Source organism: Ranitomeya imitator, chromosome 10 (genome assembly GCF_032444005.1).
Source record: "Ranitomeya imitator isolate aRanImi1 chromosome 10, aRanImi1.pri, whole genome shotgun sequence".
In the NCBI taxonomy this organism is placed as follows: Eukaryota; Metazoa; Chordata; class Amphibia; order Anura; family Dendrobatidae; genus Ranitomeya; species Ranitomeya imitator.
The window spans coordinates 29,125,229-29,145,666 of NC_091291.1; the positions used below are offsets into that span (position 1 = coordinate 29,125,229).

At 41.6% G+C, this 20,438-nt stretch overlaps 1 protein-coding gene across 1 annotated transcript in view; it reads right to left on the minus strand.

Moving 5' to 3' along the window:
• The window catches only part of SHANK1 (SH3 and multiple ankyrin repeat domains 1), a 502,441-nt gene that overhangs the window by 222,144 nt on the left and 259,859 nt on the right, over positions 1-20,438 (minus strand). Inside the window, exons 9-13 of the mRNA XM_069742951.1 lie at positions 17,428-17,505; positions 14,719-14,785; positions 13,623-13,905; positions 11,073-11,236; positions 7,875-7,988 (exon numbers count right to left, since the gene is read on the minus strand). Of these exons, the coding sequence (XP_069599052.1) occupies positions 7,875-7,988; positions 11,073-11,236; positions 13,623-13,905; positions 14,719-14,785; positions 17,428-17,505 (706 nt within the window). The remainder of the gene's footprint in view (positions 1-7,874; positions 7,989-11,072; positions 11,237-13,622; positions 13,906-14,718; positions 14,786-17,427; positions 17,506-20,438) is intronic.

The following is a 20,438-nucleotide window of genomic DNA, read 5'->3' on the forward strand; positions in this document are numbered from 1 at the left end:
CTGTTATGATTAGGTAATTCAGTACCACAATGGACATAGAAGTCAGAGCACATACAGTGACCTGACAATAACCCAAAAACATAGAACGAGCTCTGAGACGTGGGAACTCTGCTGACCGCAATCCCTAATCCTCTCCAACCACACTAGAGGCAGCCGTGGATTGCGCCTAACGCTCCCTATGCAACTCGGCACAGCCTGAGAAACTAGCTAGCCTGAAGATAGAAAATAAGCCTACCTTGCCTCAGAGAAATACCCCAAAGGAAAAGGCAGCCCCCACATATAATGACTGTGAGTTAAGATGAAAAGACAAACGTAGAGATGAAATAGATTTAGCAAAGTGAGGCCCGACTTTCTGAACAGAGCGAGGATAGGAAAGGTAACTTTGCAGTCAACACAAAACCCTACAAACAACCACGCAAAGGGGGCAAAAAGACCCTCCGTACCGACTAACGGCACGGAGGTACACCCTCTGCGTCCCAGAGCTTCCAGCAAGCAAGAAAAACCAAATAAGCAAGCTGGACAGAAAAAAACAGCAAACAAAATAACAAAAGCGGAACTTAGCTATGCAGAGCAGCAGGCCACAGGAACGATCCAGGAGGAAGCAAGTCCAATACTAGAACATTGACTGGAGGCCAGGATCAAAGCACTAGGTGGAGTTAAATAGAGCAGCACCTAACGACTTCACCACATCACCTGAGGAAGGAAACTCAGAAGCCGCAGTACCACTCTCCTCCACCAACGGAAGCTCATAGAGAGAATCAGCCGAAGTACCACTTGTGACCACAGGAGGGAGCTCTGCCACAGAATTCACAACAGTACCCCCCCCCTTGAGGAGGGGTCACCGAACCCTCACCAGAGCCCCCAGGACGACCAGGATGAGCCATATGAAAGGCACGAACAAGATCGGGAGCATGGACATCAGAGGCAAAGACCCAGGAATTATCTTCCTGAGCATAACCCTTCCACTTAACCAGATACTGGAGTTTCCGTCTTGAAACACGAGAATCCAAAATCTTCTCCACAATATACTCCAACTCCCCCTCCACCAAAACCGGGGCAGGAGGATCAACAGATGGAACCATAGGTGCGACGTATCTCCGCAACAATGACCTATGGAATACGTTATGGATGGAAAAAGAATCTGGAAGGGTCAAACAAAAAGACACAGGATTATGAACCTCAGAAATCCTATACGGACCAATGAAACGAGGTTTAAACTTAGGAGAGGAAACCTTCATAGGAATATGACGAGAAGACAACCAAACCAAATCCCCAACACGAAGTCGGGGACCCACACAGCGTCTGCGATTAGCGAAACGTTGAGCCTTCTCCTGGGACAAGGTCAAATTGTCCACTACATGAGTCCAAATCTGCTGCAACCTGTCCACCACAGTATCCACACCAGGACAGTCCGAAGACTCAACCTGCCCTGAAGAGAAACGAGGATGGAACCCAGAGTTGCAGAAAAACGGCGAAACCAAGGTAGCCGAGCTGGCCCGATTATTAAGGGCGAACTCAGCCAAAGGCAAAAAGGACACCCAGTCATCCTGATCAGCAGAAACAAAGCATCTCAGATATGTTTCCAAGGTCTGATTGGTTCGTTCGGTCTGGCCATTAGTCTGAGGATGGAAAGCCGAGGAAAAAGACAAGTTAATGCCCATCCTAGCACAAAAGGCTCGCCAAAACCTCGAAACAAACTGGGAACCTCTGTCAGAAACGATATTCTCTGGAATGCCATGTAAACGAACCACATGCTGGAAGAACAATGGCACCAAATCAGAGGAGGAAGATAATTTAGACAAGGGTACCAAATGGACCATCTTAGAGAAGCGATCACAAACCACCCAAATGACTGACATTTTTTGAGAGACGGGAAGATCTGAAATAAAATCCATAGAGATATGTGTCCAAGGCCTCTTCGGGACCGGCAAGGGCAAAAGCAACCCACTGGCACGAGAACAGCAGGGCTTAGCCCGAGCACAAATCCCACAGGACTGCACAAAAGAACGCTCATCCCGCGACAGAGATGGCCACCAAAAGGATCTAGCCACTAACTCTCTGGTACCAAAGATTCCAGGATGACCAGCCAACACCGAACAATGAACCTCAGAGATAACTTTATTTGTCCACCTATCAGGGACAAACAGTTTCTCCGCTGGACAACGATCAGGTTTATTAGCCTGAAATTTTTGCAGCACTCGCCGCAAATCAGGGGAGATGGCAGACACAATTACTCCCTCTTTGAGAATACACGCCGGCTCAGGCAAACCCGGAGAGTCGGGCACAAAACTCCTGGACAGGGCATCCGCCTTCACATTTTTAGAGCCCGGAAGGTACGAAACCACAAAGTCAAAATGGGCAAAAAACAGCGACCAACGAGCCTGTCTAGGATTCAACCGCTTGGCAGACTCGAGATAAGTCAAGTTCTTATGATCAGTCAAAACCACCACGCGATGCTTAGCTCCTTCAAGCCGATGACGCCACTCCTCGAATGCCAACTTTATGGCCAGCAATTCTCGATTGCCAACATCATAATTTCGCTCAGCAGGCGAAAACTTCCTGGAAAAGAAGGCTCATGGTTTCATCACCGAGCAATCAGAACTTCTCTGCGACAAAACAGCCCCCGCTCCAATTTCAGAAGCATCAACCTCGACCTGGAACGGAAGCGAAACATCTGGTTGACACAACACAGGGGCAGAAGATAAACGATGCTTCAACTCTTGAAAAGCTTCCACAGCAGCAGAAGACCAATTGACCACATCAGCACCCTTCTTGGTCAAATCGGTCAATGGTTTAGCAATACTAGAAAAATTGCAGATGAAGCGACGATAAAAATTAGCAAAGCCCAGGAACTTTTGCAGACTTTTCAGAGATGTCGGCTGAGTGCAATCATGGATGGCTTGGACCTTAACAGGGTCCATCTCGATAGTAGAAGGGGAAAAAATGAACCCCAAAAATGAAACCTTCTGAACACCAAAGAGACACTTTGATCCCTTCACAAACAAAGAATTAGCACGCAGGACCTGAAACACCGTTCTGACCTGCTTCACATGAGACTCCCAATCATCCGAGAAGATCAAAATATCATCCAAGTATACAATCAGGAATTTATCTAGGTACTCTCGGAAGATGTCATGCATAAAGGACTGAAACACTGATGGAGCATTCGCAAGTCCAAATGGCATCACGAGATACTCAAAATGACCCTCGGGCGTATTAAATGCAGTTTTCCATTCATCGCCTCGCTTAATACGCACAAGATTATACGCACCACGAAGATCTATCTTGGTGAACCAACTAGCCCCCTTAATCCGAGCAAACAAATCAGATAACAACGGCAAGGGGTACTGAAATTTAACCGTGATCTTATTTAGAAGGCGGTAATCTATACAAGGTCTCAGCGAACCATCCTTCTTGGCCACAAAAAAGAACCCTGCTCCTAATGGCGACGATGACGGGCGAATATGCCCTTTCTCCAAGGACTCCTTCACGTAACTCCGCATAGCGGCGTGCTCAGGCACAGATAAATTAAACAGTCGACCTTTTGGGAATTTACTACCAGGAATCAAATCGATAGCACAATCACAATCCCTATGCGGAGGCAGGGTATCGGACTTGGGCTCATCAAATACATCCCGGTAATCAGACAAGAACTCTGGAACCTCAGAAGGGGTGGATGACGAAATAGACAGAAATGGGACATCACCATGTACCCCCTGACAACCCCAGCTGGACACAGACATGGATTTCCAATCTAATACTGGATTATGGACTTGTAGCCATGGCAACCCCAACACGACCACATCATGCAGATTATGCAACACCAGAAAGCGAATAACCTTCTGATGTGCAGGAGCCATGCACATGGTAAGCTGGGTCCAGTACTGAGGCTTATTCTTGGCCAAAGGCGTAGCATCAATTCCTCTCAATGGAATAGGACACTGCAAGGGCTCCAAAAAAAACCCACAACGCCTAGCATACTCCAAGTCCATCAAATTCAGGGCAGTGCCTGAATCCACAAATGCCATGACAGAATAAGATGACAAAGAGCAGATCAAGGTAACGGACAAAAGAAATTATGACTGTACCGTACCAATGGTGGCAGACCTAGCGAACCGCTTAGTGCGCTTAGGACAATCAGAGATAGCCTGAGTGGAATCACCACAGTAGAAACACAGCCCATTCTGTGTTCTTGCCGTTCAACTCTGGTCAAAGTCCTATCGCACTGCATAGGCTCAGGTTTATGCTCAGATAATACCGCCAAATGGTGCACAGATTTACGCTCACGCAAGCGTCGACCGATCTGAATGGCCAAAGACATAGACTCATTCAGACCAGCAGGCATAGGAAATCCCACCATGACATCCTTAAGGGCTTCAGAGAGACCCTTTCTGAAAATAGCTGCGAGCGCACCTTCATTCCATTGAGTGAGTACGGACCACTTTCTAAATTTCTGACAATATACCTCTATCTCATCCTGACCCTGACACAGAGCCAGCAAATTTTTTTCTGCCTGATCCACTGAATTAGGTTCATCGTACAGCAATCCGAGCGCCAGGAAAAACGCATCAATATTACTTAATGCAGGATCTCCTGGCGCAAGAGAAAATGCCCAGTCCTGAGGGTCGCCACGTAAAAAAGAAATAATGATCCTAACTTGTTGAACTGGGTCACCAGAGGAGCGAGGTTTCAAAGCCAGAAATAGTTTACAATTATTTTTGAAACTCAGAAATTTAGTTCTATCTCCAAAAATCAGGAATAGGAATTCTTGGTTCTAACATAGAATTCTGAACCACAAAGTCTTGAATATTTTGTACTCTTGCCGTGAGCTGATCCACACATGAAGACAGACCTTTAATGTCCATCGCTACACCTGTGTCCTGAACCACCCAAATGTCTAGGGGAAAAAAAAGGCAAAACACAGTGCAGATAAAAAAAAATGGTCTCAGAACTTCTTTTTTCCCTCTATTGAGAATCATTGGTACTTTGGGCCTCCAGTACTGTTATGATTAGGTAATTCAGTACCACAATGGACATAAAAGTCAGAGCACATACAGTGACCTGACAATAACCCAAAAACATAGAACGAGCTCTGAGACGTGGGAACTCTGCTGACCGCAATCCCTAATCCTCTCCAACCACACTAGAGGCAGCCGTGGATTGCGCCTAACGCTCCCTATGCAACTCGGCACAGCCTGAGAAACTAGCTAGCCTGAAGATAGAAAATAAGCCTACCTTGCCTCAGAGAAATACCCCAAAGGAAAAGGCAGCCCCCACATATAATGACTGTGAGTTAAGATGAAAAGACAAACGTAGAGATGAAATAGATTTAGCAAAGTGAGGCCCGACTTTCTGAACAGAGCGAGGATAGGAAAGGTAACTTTGCGGTCAACACAAAACCCTACAAACAACCACACAAAGGGGGCAAAAAGACCCTCCGTACCGACTAACGGCACGGAGGTACACCCTCTGCGTCCCAGAGCTTCAAGCAAGCAAGAAAAACCAAATAAGCAAGCTGGACAGAAAAAAACAGCAAACAAAATAACAAAAGCGGAACTTAGCTATGCAGAGCAGCAGGCCACAGGAACGATCCAGGAGGAAGCAAGTCCAATACTAGAACATTGACTGGAGGCCAGGATCAAAGCACTAGGTGGAGTTAAATAGAGCAGCACCTAACGACTTCACCACATCACCTAAAGAAGGAAACTCAGAAGCCGCAGTACCACTCTCCTCCACCAACGGAAGCTCATAGAGAGAATCAGCCGAAGTACCACTTGTGACCACAGGAGGGAGCTCTGCCACAGAATTCACAACACCAGTCTATATTACTGGGAGAGACGCACAGAGCTCACATCCAGCCTATATTGCTGGGAGACACACAGAGCTCACATCCAGCCTATATTACTGGGAGACACACAGAACACACATCCAGCCTATATTACTGGTAGACACACAAAGCTCACATCCACCCTATATTACTGGGAGACACACAAAGCTCACATCCAGCTTATATTACTGGGAGTCACACAGAACACACATCCAGCCTATATTACTGGGAGACACACAAAGCTCACATCCAGCCTATATTACTGGGAGACACACAAAGCTCACATCCAGCCTATATTACTGGGAGACACACAGAGCACACATCCAGCCTATATTACTGGGAGACACACAGAGCTCACATCCAACCTATATTACTGGGAGACACACACACAGCTCACATCCAGCCTATATTATTGGGAGGCACACACAGCTCACATCCATCCTATATTACTGGGAGAGGCACACAGAGCTCACATCCAGCCTATATTACTGGGAGAGACACACAGAGCTCACATCCAGCCTATATTACTGGGAGACACACAGAGCTCACATACAGCCTATATTACTGGAAGAGACACACAGCTCACATCCAGCCTATATTACTGGGAGAGACAAACAGAGCTCACATCCAGCCTATATTGCTGGGAGAGACACAAAGCTCACATCCAGCCTATATTACTGGAAGAGACACACACAGCTCACATCCAGATTATATTACTGGAAGAGACACACAGAGCTCACATCCATCCTATATTACTGGGAGAGACACACAGAGCTCACATCCAGACTATATTACTGGGAGACACACAGAGCTCACATCCAGCCTATATTACTGGGAGAGACAAACAGAGCTCACATCCAGCCTATATTGCTGGGAGAGACACAAAGCTCACATCCAGCCTATATTACTGGAAGAGACACACACAGCTCACATCCAGATTATATTACTGGAAGAGACACACAGAGCTCACATCCATCCTATATTACTGGGAGAGACACACAGAGCTCACATCCAGACTATATTACTGGGAGACACACAGAGCTCACATCCAGCCTATATTACTGGGAGAGACACACAGCTCACATCCAGCCTATATTACTGGGAGAGATACACAGAGCACACATCCAGCCTATATTACTGGGAGACACACAGAGCTCACATCCATCCTATATTACTGGAAGAGACACACACAGCTCACATCCAGCCTATATTACTGGAAGAGACACACAGAGCTCACAGGCAGCCAATATTACTGGAAGAGACACAACTCACATTCAGCCTATATTACTGGGAGAGACACACAGAGCTCACATCCAGCCTATATTACTGGAAGAGACACAGCTCACATCCAGCCTATATTTCTGGGAGACACACAGAGCTCACATCCAGCCAATATTACTGGGAGAGACACACAGAGCTCACATCCAGCCTATATTACTGGGAGAGACACATAGAGCTCATATCCAGCCTATATTACTGGGAGAGACACACATAGCTCACATCCAGCCTATATTACTGGAAGAGACACAGCTCACATCCTGAATATATTACTGGGAGAGACACACAGAGCTCACATCCAGCCTATATTACCGGAAGAGACACAGCTCACATCCAGCCTATATTTCTGGGAGACACACAGAGCTCACATTCTGCCTATATTACTGAAAGAGACACTACCACAGGAAAAAAAATCAATCTGAAACTTGAAGCAGGCTTCTCATCAGCATACATTATGGGTTTGGAGGAGGACAATGAGCTCTAGAAGGGTCTTCTGACCCAACTGCTACACTTAAATGACATTGTCAGAGATTGAATGGCAAGCATTGTGGTTCCCCGCAATCTGCCTGACCATAAGCTTCCATGTAGACCGCTGCTTTTTGCTCTCCATCACTGCGAATCCCCATTGCGAACTTGGGACTTCTCATGTATTTTGTTAAGATTATTTTTTAGCTTCTCATGAAATAAATAAAATACAATACAGCAAAAGAAAAATGTAGGTTTTTTTTCTGAAAACCATCCTGCGGAGAAGACCTCGTCACTACCGTACCTTGTTTTCCTTCCTGCGGTTTAGTAGGGATTTCCTCCACGCAGTCTGAAGGGAACCAGCCGGTGCGACCTCGGGCGTTTCCTTCCCAGAATCCTCCTTCTCCCACGCTCAGAACTGAGAAAAACACAAGATTCCTTGTAAATGCAACATGTTATCAAGCAAAAAACAGGCTTTGGTCAAGAATAGGGAAAATGTTATCAAGCAAAAAACAGGCTTTGGTCAAGAATAGGGAAAATGTTATCAAGCAAAAAACAGGCTTTGGTCAAGAATAGGGAAAAAAAAAATATAGTAAGTGGTAACCAACATGGCAAGAAGAATCTCTACCGGCAGGTTCTACCGTGGGGACGCGAACATATTTTCCGAGCACGCCGAAGACACTCGGTTAGCTCCCGAGCTTGGAGGATAACCTTATCCCAGCAGGTTTGCTCATCACTAGTGCTCTCTGGCTGTTATAACCTGCTGCAGACATGAGAAATCTTAGCCCAATCATCATGGACAATGGCCTCCACTATGTTTCTTGGGTTTGGGTTTCTCTCCCCTGAATCTGTCGATCTATTTGTCTCTTTCTCCGTCTCTCCTCCTCTTTATATATTTTTGTCATTTTATCTATCATCTATATTGGTTTAATTACCGTATGTTTATTGTTTTATTATTAAATGACAGTAATCATTACTATCATTATCATATTAATTTACAGGTTGCAATCTCTGGGGATTTTACAGGTGAGGAGAGATGTAACAAGCCATAGCCCATCGCCATTTTGGACTGTGGCGGTTGTGGTTATTGAGGGTCAAACTGGACATGGCAGTCCTGAGGTTCTCATCCGAAAAGACAGAAATAAATAACAGAGAAAAAAAACAGAACAAGAAATAGAAAAGAATGAAAAGAGAATGAAAAATAAACAGTAATAATTGGACGAGACTCAGCGAGGGGAGTATTAGGGTTAAAATATTAGTCATGACACTATTATATAAGAATACTAAAATTGTTATTATTAATATTATTAGTGTTGTTGTTATTGCATTTATAATAATAAAAATAATATGAATGTAAATCGTACATAATGATCTAACAATAATAGTAAAAAACGAATTATAATAGTAAATATAAATCTAAAAAATGTAGCACTATAATAACAGTAAACAACAATCATTAATATTAGTAATTAAAAAATAAATATATAATATGTAAGAGTAAATATGAATCTAATAATATAGCAATATAATAACAATAAGCAACAATCATTAATAATAGTAATTAAAAATATTAGTACATATTTATCTAATAAAAAATATGAGTAAATATTTATCTAATAATATAGCAATATAATAACAGTAAACAACAATCACTAATAATAGTAATTAAAAAAATAAATATATAAATAGATTATATATTAATCTAATATAGCAATATAATAACAGTAAACAACAATCACTAATAATAATAATAATAATAAATAAATATATAAAGTAACTATTAATCTAATAATATAGCAATATAATAACAGCAATCAATATTCACTAATAATAGTAATAAAAAAAAACTAAATATATAGGAGTAAATATTAATCTAATAATTTAGCAATATAGTAATAGCAAAAAATAAACACACCATCAATAATAGTAAAAAAAACTATAATATTAAATAATCTAATATCAGATAATAATAATAATAATAATAATAATAATAATAATTATAATAGTAAATAATCTAATATAAAGATATAATAATAAGATTCAATAATATCAGTAAAAAACGAATTATAATGGTAAATATTATTCTAATATAGTGACACTAAAATAGCAAAAAAAAATCATCAGTAATAACTGCAAAAAAAAATAATTAAAAATATAAATCTAATATAACAATATAGTAATAGTAAAAAATAAACATATCAATAAAAGAAAAAAATAATAATTACAATAGTAAGTCATCTAATATTTAGAAAATACTAATAGTAATAATAACAAAATGATTCATTATTTTTAAAAAATTATAATAGTAAATATTAATCTAATGAAATAGCAATTTTATAAAAGTAAAAAAAAATAAAACACATTCCCAATGATAGTAAAAAACAAGGGAAATTATAATAATAAATAATCCAGTAATGTAGTAGCAATGTAGGACTACCAATATAATAATAATATGCTAAAATTAAAATGTTATGTTATGCTTATTGAAAATATAATTATTTCAAATAATCATTTAATATTATGAGAGAGAAAAAGAAGGAAGAAAAAAGAAATAAGAGAATAACACAATAATAAAAATTTTATCCAGTAAAAAAAAAAGAATATCAATCCTGAAAAATGTAAGTGATATCCTACTGCTGTAAAAATCTCTGTAATTTGGGAGAGTGTTAATCTATTTACCACCAGGTGGCAGTGTTATAACATATGATAAACAAGGTCACACTATAGCAATGATGGCCGCTTGGAAAATCATTATAGGACTTGTAGTTCGGCACTGGCTTACAAGCCTCACATTACTCTGTTTTTGACATATCTGACATTTGTTGTCTAATGATATTTTTAAATATTCGACTGTAGGGCTCTGCCTCTGTCACTGCACCATCGGCTGTGCTAGTGTACACAGCAAATAGGATGCAGACCCTGATGTGCACCCCGACGCGCGCTGCCAAATAGAGGTTGAATTTATTGCACTGCAGGACCAGAAGCGGAAAAGTAACAGTAATGGTAAAGCTGTGCTTAGGTCTGGCTATAGGATCAAGTTAACCATCCAGCACTTCAGGCTGTGTAGCAGACGCTTAAAGGGATTTTCCCATAATCAAAGTTAATTATAATCAACATTTTAATCAATACATCTTTTAATAATAATAAGTTACACAATTGGATGTGTTTAAAAAAAATGTTCCTGTGCTGAGATAATCTTATAAATGTCTCTGCTGTGTGCTGTGTAATGGTCGTGTCCGACCATAAAGAGACATGATCTGAGCATAGCACATCTCCTGCAACCGTGTTAATATCTCTAGAATGGTTGCAAATTTTAACAAGCAGCAAATTGCAAAATTGCTTGTTTTTACAAGCTCTATCCGACCAACCCCGATTTTTACAGATTAAAAAATTCCCTTTAAATACACGGTTGCTGGCATCACTAATCCTAACCCAGGTAGTCTGGTTCTTCCACAAAGTTCAGGATGTAGTTAAACCAAAATATAAAACACAAAACTTTTACCTTTGACCTTTTCTCCTTTGCTGAGCGAGATTTCTCCTTCGCCCTGGGATTGGTAAGGTTTGGTGACCACAAAGGTGCGTCCCGGCACTGCTGAGTACAGTTTGCGTTTCATGCGGTTATTCACAGTCCCACCAGTAGGGGCTTCTTTGGTAGAACCACTAGAACTAGAAGAAGGAGAAAAGTGCGTGATGGGCGAGAATCAAGAATTTGGGTATTTTTAGGGTTGAATTTTTTTTTTTTTTTTAACTTTCCAATAAAGAATTTGCATAATGACAAACATAAATATTAGAACATTTTAGAAAAAAAACATTTTGGGTAACCTGGATGTGAGTGTTGGTTCCCCAGAAACTTGGAAATGCTAAGGGCTTGTTCACACAGATTTTTCACAGTACCAGTTGAGATTTCATAAATCTCACACATATATTTTTTTTTCCTTTTAGATTTGAAACAGTTCAATTTTTTTTTCATTTTTGTTGCATTTTTCACCCATTCAATTGAATGAGGAAAAAAAAATCACATAAAGGCATGAATTTTAAACGGCATTTTTCCTGCCTAGAGATACAGTTTTAGTGCGGAAATGTCTGTTGCAAATGCTTAACTTTAGGCCATAAAGTTAAAAAAAAAATCCAGCCCCCAAAAAAGCAAATGTATGAACATACCCTAAAGTTTAGGGCATGTTCACACGTTCGATTTTTTTGGGGCTGGATTTTTTTTTTCGTGGTAAAAACGATGAATTTTACAGTACCAGCAAAGTGAGATTTCGAAAATTTCATACACGTGCTTGTTTAATTTTTTCCGGACGCTTTTTGGAATATTGATTTTTGAAATCAGCATAATGTCAACTTTTTCCACATTTTTGCAGCGTTTTTCACCCATTCTAATGAATAGCGGGTGGAAAAGGCAAGTAAAAATGGTGCAAAAATGGTGAAAAAAATGCAGTGTTTTTCCTGCCACCGCTCTGGTTTTTGGAGCTGAAAAAAAAGCTACAAAAACACAATGTGTGAACATACCCTAAGAGTATGTTCAGATGTTTAATATTTGCAGCACATTTTTTTCCCACCAAAAATTGGATGGGTCAACCTTTACTTGACAATGTGCATGGGGACATATTAGTCTGAAGCTAAAGGGCTGATAGGTGACCGTGAACTTTGCCGAAATGGCCATGCTAGCCGGGCTCCACTACAAGCCGGGTTTTCCTTTCTGCTGTTTCGAGGTCTGATTTTGGCCACAAACCACAGTCACGTTCTTCAATGTCTCTCACCGCAGATGACTGCGGATTGAGTCACTGAGGCTGCCAGGTATCCTCAGTCTACAGAAGCCGCATTATGCTTCCCCATTGGCATCTTCTCACTAAATATCCCCAAATTTTTGAAAACTTTTCAGCATCAAATGTTGCAATTGGATAAGTTTATCGGGCTCTCGTTATTGGGGGCCACAGTATAGAGCCCACTGATAGACCTGCCCTCGTCCAAATATTACAAAGTCAATGGTTGTCCACAACTTTCCAGATCTGATCATTTCTGAGAAGATCAGATCGAATAAGATCTGATCCTCAGGGGTTTTTGAAACCACAACCTTCTTACCTAGCCTATCAGGCTTCATTCCAAATGGAAAAGAGGAGGCAAGATCTTTACATTTTGAAGGGATTTCTGCTCGGAGACCCTCTTTTGTTGCTAGATGGAAAAAAAATAGTACTACAAAGGCCAAGTAGAGTTTTCGTAACCACGAGAGGAGCAGTAGAGGGTTCAGGAATGGCTGTCAACACTTGGACTCTGTTGCTCGAGGCAAAGATGCAGTTGGGGTTGGTGGGCTTCCAGATAAAGCAATACTTGAGAAACTCATCCAACACAAAAAGTGATCTCTACACTTCTGGAAAGTTTCTTTGATGGAGAGGGTACATTCCCTGGATAATAAGTGGTAAGAGGATATGATCAAGCCATGATCAAGGGTAATCAGATACAGGGCTACGGCAGTTAACGAAGCCTTTGCTGCAGATGAAAGACAACCTAGCTACAATTTTCTGCCGCTTCATAATAAAAAAAATCTGTATTTTCTAAATCATAAATCGGGGCCCTGTTAAAAGTTTTTTTAATTGGCGTTCTAGGAGTTTCTAGCTAAACTTCTGCTTGTAACCTCAGATAAAGCAATACTTGCGAAACTCGTTCAGCAAAAATAGGGCGAAACCTCCTGAATAACTAGGCAGATCTCTACACTTTCAGAAGGTTTCTTTGAAGGAGAGGGTCAATAAGGAGGCAGGGGTGGAGGGGACATAGAAAAGTTGTGGAGGGGCTTTTCCTGAAAAAAAAAAGGGACATAAGTATGGGAGATGATTTTGGCTTGCTCCCAGTGCTGCTTGTTATGGGAGTTCCTGGCATTTTGGTACCATTGGCTTAAGTGCCTTGATTTTGCCTACTAGGATGTTGGTAAGTATGGATTTAGCGAGGTATTCTATGTCTATTATAAATCATATTATGGTAGTGTAGAAGCATATGCTCCCGAGTCTGCTGTACCCAACACTGGAGGGGTGTGGGCTAATATCATGGTTGGTACCTGGGCCGTCCCCGTGATTGTTTCTTGGACTCCTCTGTATGGCGTCCCCGTGAAGGTGATCGACTTCGAGCCCCCCGTGGGCTACTGGAGCTTCTCAGAGTTCCCCCTGAGGACTTTTGTCCCTGCAGAGTGACAGTATTGGCAGTGGAAGCGGAGAAGACCATCCAGTCGGGCAGTGATAAGCTGTTGTCACTATTGGCACGTAAAAGGACATGGGGAACAGAAAGAGCTTTTCCTCCTTCTCTACGATGGACGGCGTAGGAAGGAGATTCTTGGAAGGGCACTGAAAAGCAAAATAAAATTATTGCATTAGCATCATTTCTAAAAAAAAAAAATCAAGTGAAAATTTGAGGCTACGATGAAAAAAAATCTGAATAAAATTTGACACCCCGCCCAAAGTGAAGAAATGTGGAAGCCACAAGAGGGAGCACAGTACATGTTTATTGCAGAATTTACACGGAGCATTTTTGTACGTGTACAAAGCTATCAAGAGGGCACTTGCAAAATCTTAAAGTCTATCTATACATTTTAGGTGATGTTTTAGATTAGCCATGTGTGGGTACATGAGAAATATTATTATTTATGGCCATTATATGACTTTTCCCATCGGTAGGCTCTAGCCCTACTTTTCATTTGTCGCTGAGCAGTAGGTCGAGACTTGTTGCTGTGATGTCTCCTACTCACAGCACACACAGATATGAGGGAGTCCTGCTCTCCTCTCTCTTTGTAGCACATGTTCAGAAGCAACAGCAGCACCATGGTGGACATTATAAAGAGGTACTTAGCATGGTAGCTGTGAATCCAGTGCAAGGGTGAAATAAACGCTTACTAGAAAGATGCAGCATGATTTGTCCTTGTCTCTCTGCTCTTCTCTGCCCTCTACAAAGACTTTAATAGTCTACTGTAATCTGATCCCTCAGTGATCTGGCAGTTAATTTTATTTGGTGCCATTTTTCAGAGTAAAATGAGTTCAGGAGACAAGTGGTAGGAGAAGAAGTGGCTCATACGTGGAGAAAGAAGCATCATTCTTATATTTGCCTGTAAAGTTTGTTGAAATTACTATGACATTATTGAAACATCTCCATTTGTCACTCACCAACATCTGTATCTCGATGACTCTTGATCAGCTCCCCTAACTCAAAATTTCCTGAAATAACAGCTACCTGTTAGGACAAATAGAAATGGAAATGAAACACAAGATTTACATAAAAGGAAAGGTTTCGGCTGAAGACAGAAAGATGAGAGCTGAGAGTGACACAAATAAACTTTAAGAAATTGCGATGCAGATAAGAAAGCGCACTAATGGCCATTTACAAATCTCCTGACATAGCGATAGCTACTCCGAAAGAGATCGAATGTGCACCGTATTGTGACAAATAATTCTAAATTATGGACGAACCGTACAGCCGGGGGGCGAGGAAGAGGAAATGAAAAATACACAACAGTCTACTGTTTGCATTGCACATGGAAGGTGACTGTTAATCAGCGGGGGACAGTCTACTGGTGAATGTTAATCAGCGGGGGACAGTCTACTGTACTTGCTTGCTGGTTAGCTACACAAACAGCATCCGAATGATTAGTCCAAGGAGCCTTCAATTCGGATGAATGTAATTAATCTTGTAGTCAGCAAGGTCTCCTGCAGGAAATTAGCTTTATTCCAGTGCTCCTCACCAAGTTTCTACTGTGCGTTGCAATAAATGTAGTCGCAGCCAAGAATATTGTATGGTGGTCCTAGAAGGAAAGAAATTCCCAAGCCTGGACTACCCTCCTCTCGAAACTTGCAGGGTTTAGAGGTAAGATCTTACGTTTGTTCCAACTGGATTGTCCACACCAATTAATTACTTCCATCACGTAGATATGACATTGATTGAGGTCTACCATCGAAGACCTCCGATGCATCTCCATACGAAGAACCTGACGTTTTCTGTAATGTGCCCAATCTCTTCTGACGCTCAACAGTTTCCACCATTAATAGGCAGAAGTCTCCATAAAAAGATTCTTGGGTGCTCCTCAGAGATTTACAACACTTTCTTTTAGGGAATCAGTAGGGTCAGCATTGCAATACATCCACCTGCCTAATATTGTGTAAGGTATTCACCCTTCTTTGATTCATTAAGGCATGGAATTTTGCTTGGTTTGGCCTCCATAGATTGGACTTGCTTTCTAGCACATCCCACAGATAATGATGAATTGAGATGGGTGGAATTTGGAGAAAAAGGTTATCACCTTGAATTCTTTGTGTTGGTCTTGAGACCATTTCCAAACAACCATTATCTTTCTTAAAATGGGCATTGCCAATAGTGAATCCCACATCCTTGAATTGGGATGGCTGGTCTGCGAATGTGATACATGTCATATTCACATGATGTCAAGACCCAAAGTTTCCCAGCAGAAAATTGCCTGGATCATGAAATGGCTTCTGCAGGCTTGTCTTCTTCCCATAGAGCATTCCGGTACCATCTCTTCCCCAAGTAAGTGATGCATATGTACCCGACTCATATGTTTCATTTCCTTGGACCAGTTTTGGTAGTGTCCCACCACAGCATACCACCACAAGACCAGCCATTTCATAGATGCTCTCACCCAATTGTCTAGCCATCACAATTTGGCCTTCTTAAAAGTAGCTCAGACCCTTGCGCTTGCTCATTGTTTTTGCTTCCAACACATTAACATGAAGAATTGACTGTTCTCTTGCTGCCAAATAAATCCATCAGTGACCACAGTGTTTATTGTAGCAGTGCGCTGTCCATGGAAAGCTGGCAGCTCTTCATAGGTCTTCCACGGACAGTTTTTGCCTAAGCCCCTCTATTACTGAGGTCCCTTACGTTGGCCTTCACTATCTTATCCAGGAGTTCAAAGTTAGGGAGAAATCAAGTTGGGTAATCAAACACAAGCCAAGGTCAGGGATAGAGTTAAAACAGACAGAATTAGAGTGAAGTATAGGAGAATGAACCAAGTGAAGTATAACTTATAACTGGCAGCCAGTCACTTGAGGTCTAAATCGAGAGGATCCCTGCTCATGGCTTTGTCAGAAAGATAGGGTAAACTGACTAGAGGGAAACAAATCCCAGCAGTGCTAGAACAGAAACACGCTTGCGCTGCATAGCAGCAACTTCGGTGTTAATGCAGGGTTGGCTAGGAACAGGGGCAGAGGCAGAAGAAGTGTGCTCAGACACAGATATTAGTTTACTATATGTCACAGACAGGCAAGGACTGAAGACCTAAAGTCCTCTCCATATTTTCTTCCTGGACCATGTGATATAAGAGGAATGAGATTTTGGGTGGTCCCAATATAAAATTTGCAAAGGACCCCTCAACTCCTATTTACGAGTGACAGTATTGTTGCCCCTTCATGTGGTGCAAGGACTATCAGGCTTCGTCAGGACCCAAGCATCAAGAGCAAGCACAACCTCAGCACCCTCTAACACTTGGCCCACAGGAAAGGGGACAATGTAGGATCACTATTGGTCTGACCACTGGAACCTCCACCACTCCCAAAAACGAGGTCCTGTGACCCTTGTGTGAATGGATCATTAGTAGTAATGCGCGAACGTGCTCGGATAAGGTGTTACCCTCCATGCTTGGGTGCTAACCGAGTGTCTTCGGCGTGCTCGAAACATATATTTGAGTCCCCACGGCTGCATGTCTCGCGTCTGTTAGACAGGCGCAACACATGCAGGGATTGTCTGCAACCCACATCTACAGAATTGGTAGGGAACCCAACAATCATATGTTGTTGGTGAGACAACGCCTTTACGAAAGAAGAAGAAAACATAAAGTAATAGTAAATGTGTGTATTCCAAACCTGGAAAGGGGTCTGTCCGCTGTGGTTCTTTATATCTTTGCTTGACCCTCGGTATAACAACACTCGAGCACAGCTCTCCTGGAAGGCAAGAGAGAAGAGCGACAAGTCAATCAGTGTGTTGAAAGAATGGCGGAGCACAACCACCATCATTATCTCGGCTCTTCACAGGTGCAAACATGATGATTAATGACAAGATGAATAGCGGCTGTGAGAGCAAGACAAAGGCGAAGTAAATGGATAAATTAAATAAAGGTAGAAAGCAATGAGGGGTCTTAGCTGACCAATGGTTTAGTAATAGCGAAAGATGGAAGTTTTGACACCCATACAATGTCCTCTGCGGGTATGTAAGGAACACTTTACTTTTTATTTCTATGATTTTGGAGGAATTTATTGCATTTTTTGAGGAGGCGCAGCGACTAAAAAGCAGCAATTCTGGTGCTTCGATTCTTTTTTCTTTGCTTCCTTTATGGCATAAAATTTATAATATTAATCTTACTTTTGTAAACAACGCAATACTGAATATTTTTTTAATATTTTTTTTATATGTTGTGATACAAATATTTATGATTTTTTCACTTTTTAAAAAAAAAACTGCTTTTTATGACTTTTTTCAGTCCCAAAGCAGACTTGAACCATCGATGAAATATAAGAAAAAAACACTAAATGAACATATACACTACAGCAAGTAAATAGTAATAACTACATGTATAAAACATAGAGTACATAGTTAAAAAATATTTTGTTTAAAAAAAATAAAAACCATCCCGCAGCGACAAGGTGACCCATCTGGACTGTCCCAGTGAGTTCACCTTGTCGTGGTGGGATGGCTTTTATACTTTTTTTTTTATTGAAATAGCGTTAACTAAGTCCCCTATATTATTTACATGTATTATTTACTAATTTACTTGCTGTAGGGCATTTTCTCATTTTGCTTTTTTTCTTCGGTTTTGTCTGGGAAATGGCCACCGTGTGATTGTGCTCTTACACTTTGCGCATATGTCAGCTTTTAGTTTGGCTCATTTCTTTAGTTTTGTTGAACCATCGATTCTCTGAAAGATTCAGTACTTCTGTAAGTGCTAAAACGATCTCCTATGAAGCCCTTCCGTGGGAGAACCTAGGTGAGAGTACAAAGATGGCGGCAACAGAGGTCTTCTCAGTAAGTGCATGGCAGTCCATCAGCTAGCTCCGATCATGGCTGTTAGAGGCACATGTTGGCTACTGGCCTTCACCACCACGAATGACACCCAACATCCGCTGTACATGTACTGTAGATGTCATGAAAGGGTTCATGAGAATTCTCCCCTCTCAAAAAAAAACATGAACAGTCATGGAATAATTTACAAGCTGGGGAAGCAGCCTAAGTTTTTTACTTATAGTTTATTTTACACTTTGGCTTCTCGGAAATTCATTGCCTAAAATGCAATACCAAGCACAGCCTTTGGCCAAAAAGTTTTTCAACTTATCAAACTTTTTTTTTTTTTATAATTTATACAAACATTGAACTTGTATCTTTACTTTTCACATTCCTTTATGGTCCAGCAGAAGCTGGAAGAAGCTCAAAGAAAGCTTTCTCCAAACAGTCAAAACTCTTCCAATCTTTACTCACCTCGCAGATCCAAGTTCTGACGCCAGGGTCAATTCTTACAATTAAGCAGGTGTTCATTGCGTGGTGGGAAGTGGAGGCTTGTCGACTTCATGTCACTGAACTCTTGTAACACGTTGCCAAGTCCACTAATGATCGTCAGTAACATGATATCAAGACTATGCCAAGGATGCCAAGACCTTTGTGACACCAGGTCTACATTTTTGCATAGGTTGTATCTCCACCCGCTCATTTATTGGGGATATTGTTCTAAGCTGGACAGATTGCTGGTAAGTTCTAGAGAATTCAATGTAGTCAGTGGAGTGAGCCAGTCGGGAAGTGTGACCGGCGTGTGAAAGAAAGGAAGGAAAAAGAGCTAGCAAGCCTACAGCTGGATGGAAATGTGGCTGTTGGGTCTGAATATGGTTGATGGACAAACAGAAAGGCGAGGTCAGCTTCAGTGGTACAGAGCTAAATTTCCAGGAGTTATTGCCGTAGCTTAGTGGGGACCCTGAGACCGCAAAGGACAAGAAAGGGAAAGAGGCTTTGTGTAGGGCAGACCTGGAAGTGTTAGGCTAGTTTCACATTTGCGTTTAAAAACACAGCGTTTTAAACGCAAACGCAGGTGGTGAAAAAAACGCATGTAAACGCTGCGTTTTTTAGACGCATGCGTTTTTGCATGTGGTAAAAAGGCAGCGTTTTGACGCGTTTACATGCGATTTTTCCTGCGTTTGTGTTTTTGAAACGCATGATGAGAAGTGTGTGACAGCTGCCAATCATTAAAATCAACTAGAAAACCCACTACAAACAGAAATAGCTAGGGTTAGGATCCCTAGGGTTAGGGTTAGGGTTAGGATCCCTAGGGTTAGGGTTAGGATCCCTAGGGTTAGGGTTAGGGTTAGGATCCCTGGGGTTAGGGTTAGGGTTAGGATCCCTAGGGTTAGGGTTAGGATCCCTAGGGTTAGGGTTAGGATCCCTAGGGTTATGGTTAGGGTTAGGATCCCTTCAGGGTTAGGGTTAGGGTTGGGGGGTGGCTTATCAGTGTGTATTCTTGTGTTTTTCTATTGAAACGCAAGCAAACGCATGTGCTTAAAAACGCATGCGTTTACATAGACAGCAATACGTTTTTTTGCGGCAAAAAAACGCCTCTAGAAATTACTACATGTTGCATTTCCGCAACAAAACGCAAGCATAGAAACGACGCATGCGTCATCAAAACGCATGCAAAAAAAACCGCAAATGTGAAACCAACCTTAGTGAAAAAATACTGGGCTTACCAGGGCAGGACATTATAAAGCACTGATGTGGACTGGGTTTTAAAGGAACGTAGTTGGAATGGAGGGCTCAAGTCAACTATGCTGTATAACTGAAATGCTCCTTACAAGATACATGCCGCCAACTGTGACCACTATGTAAGAGTCTTAGGTAC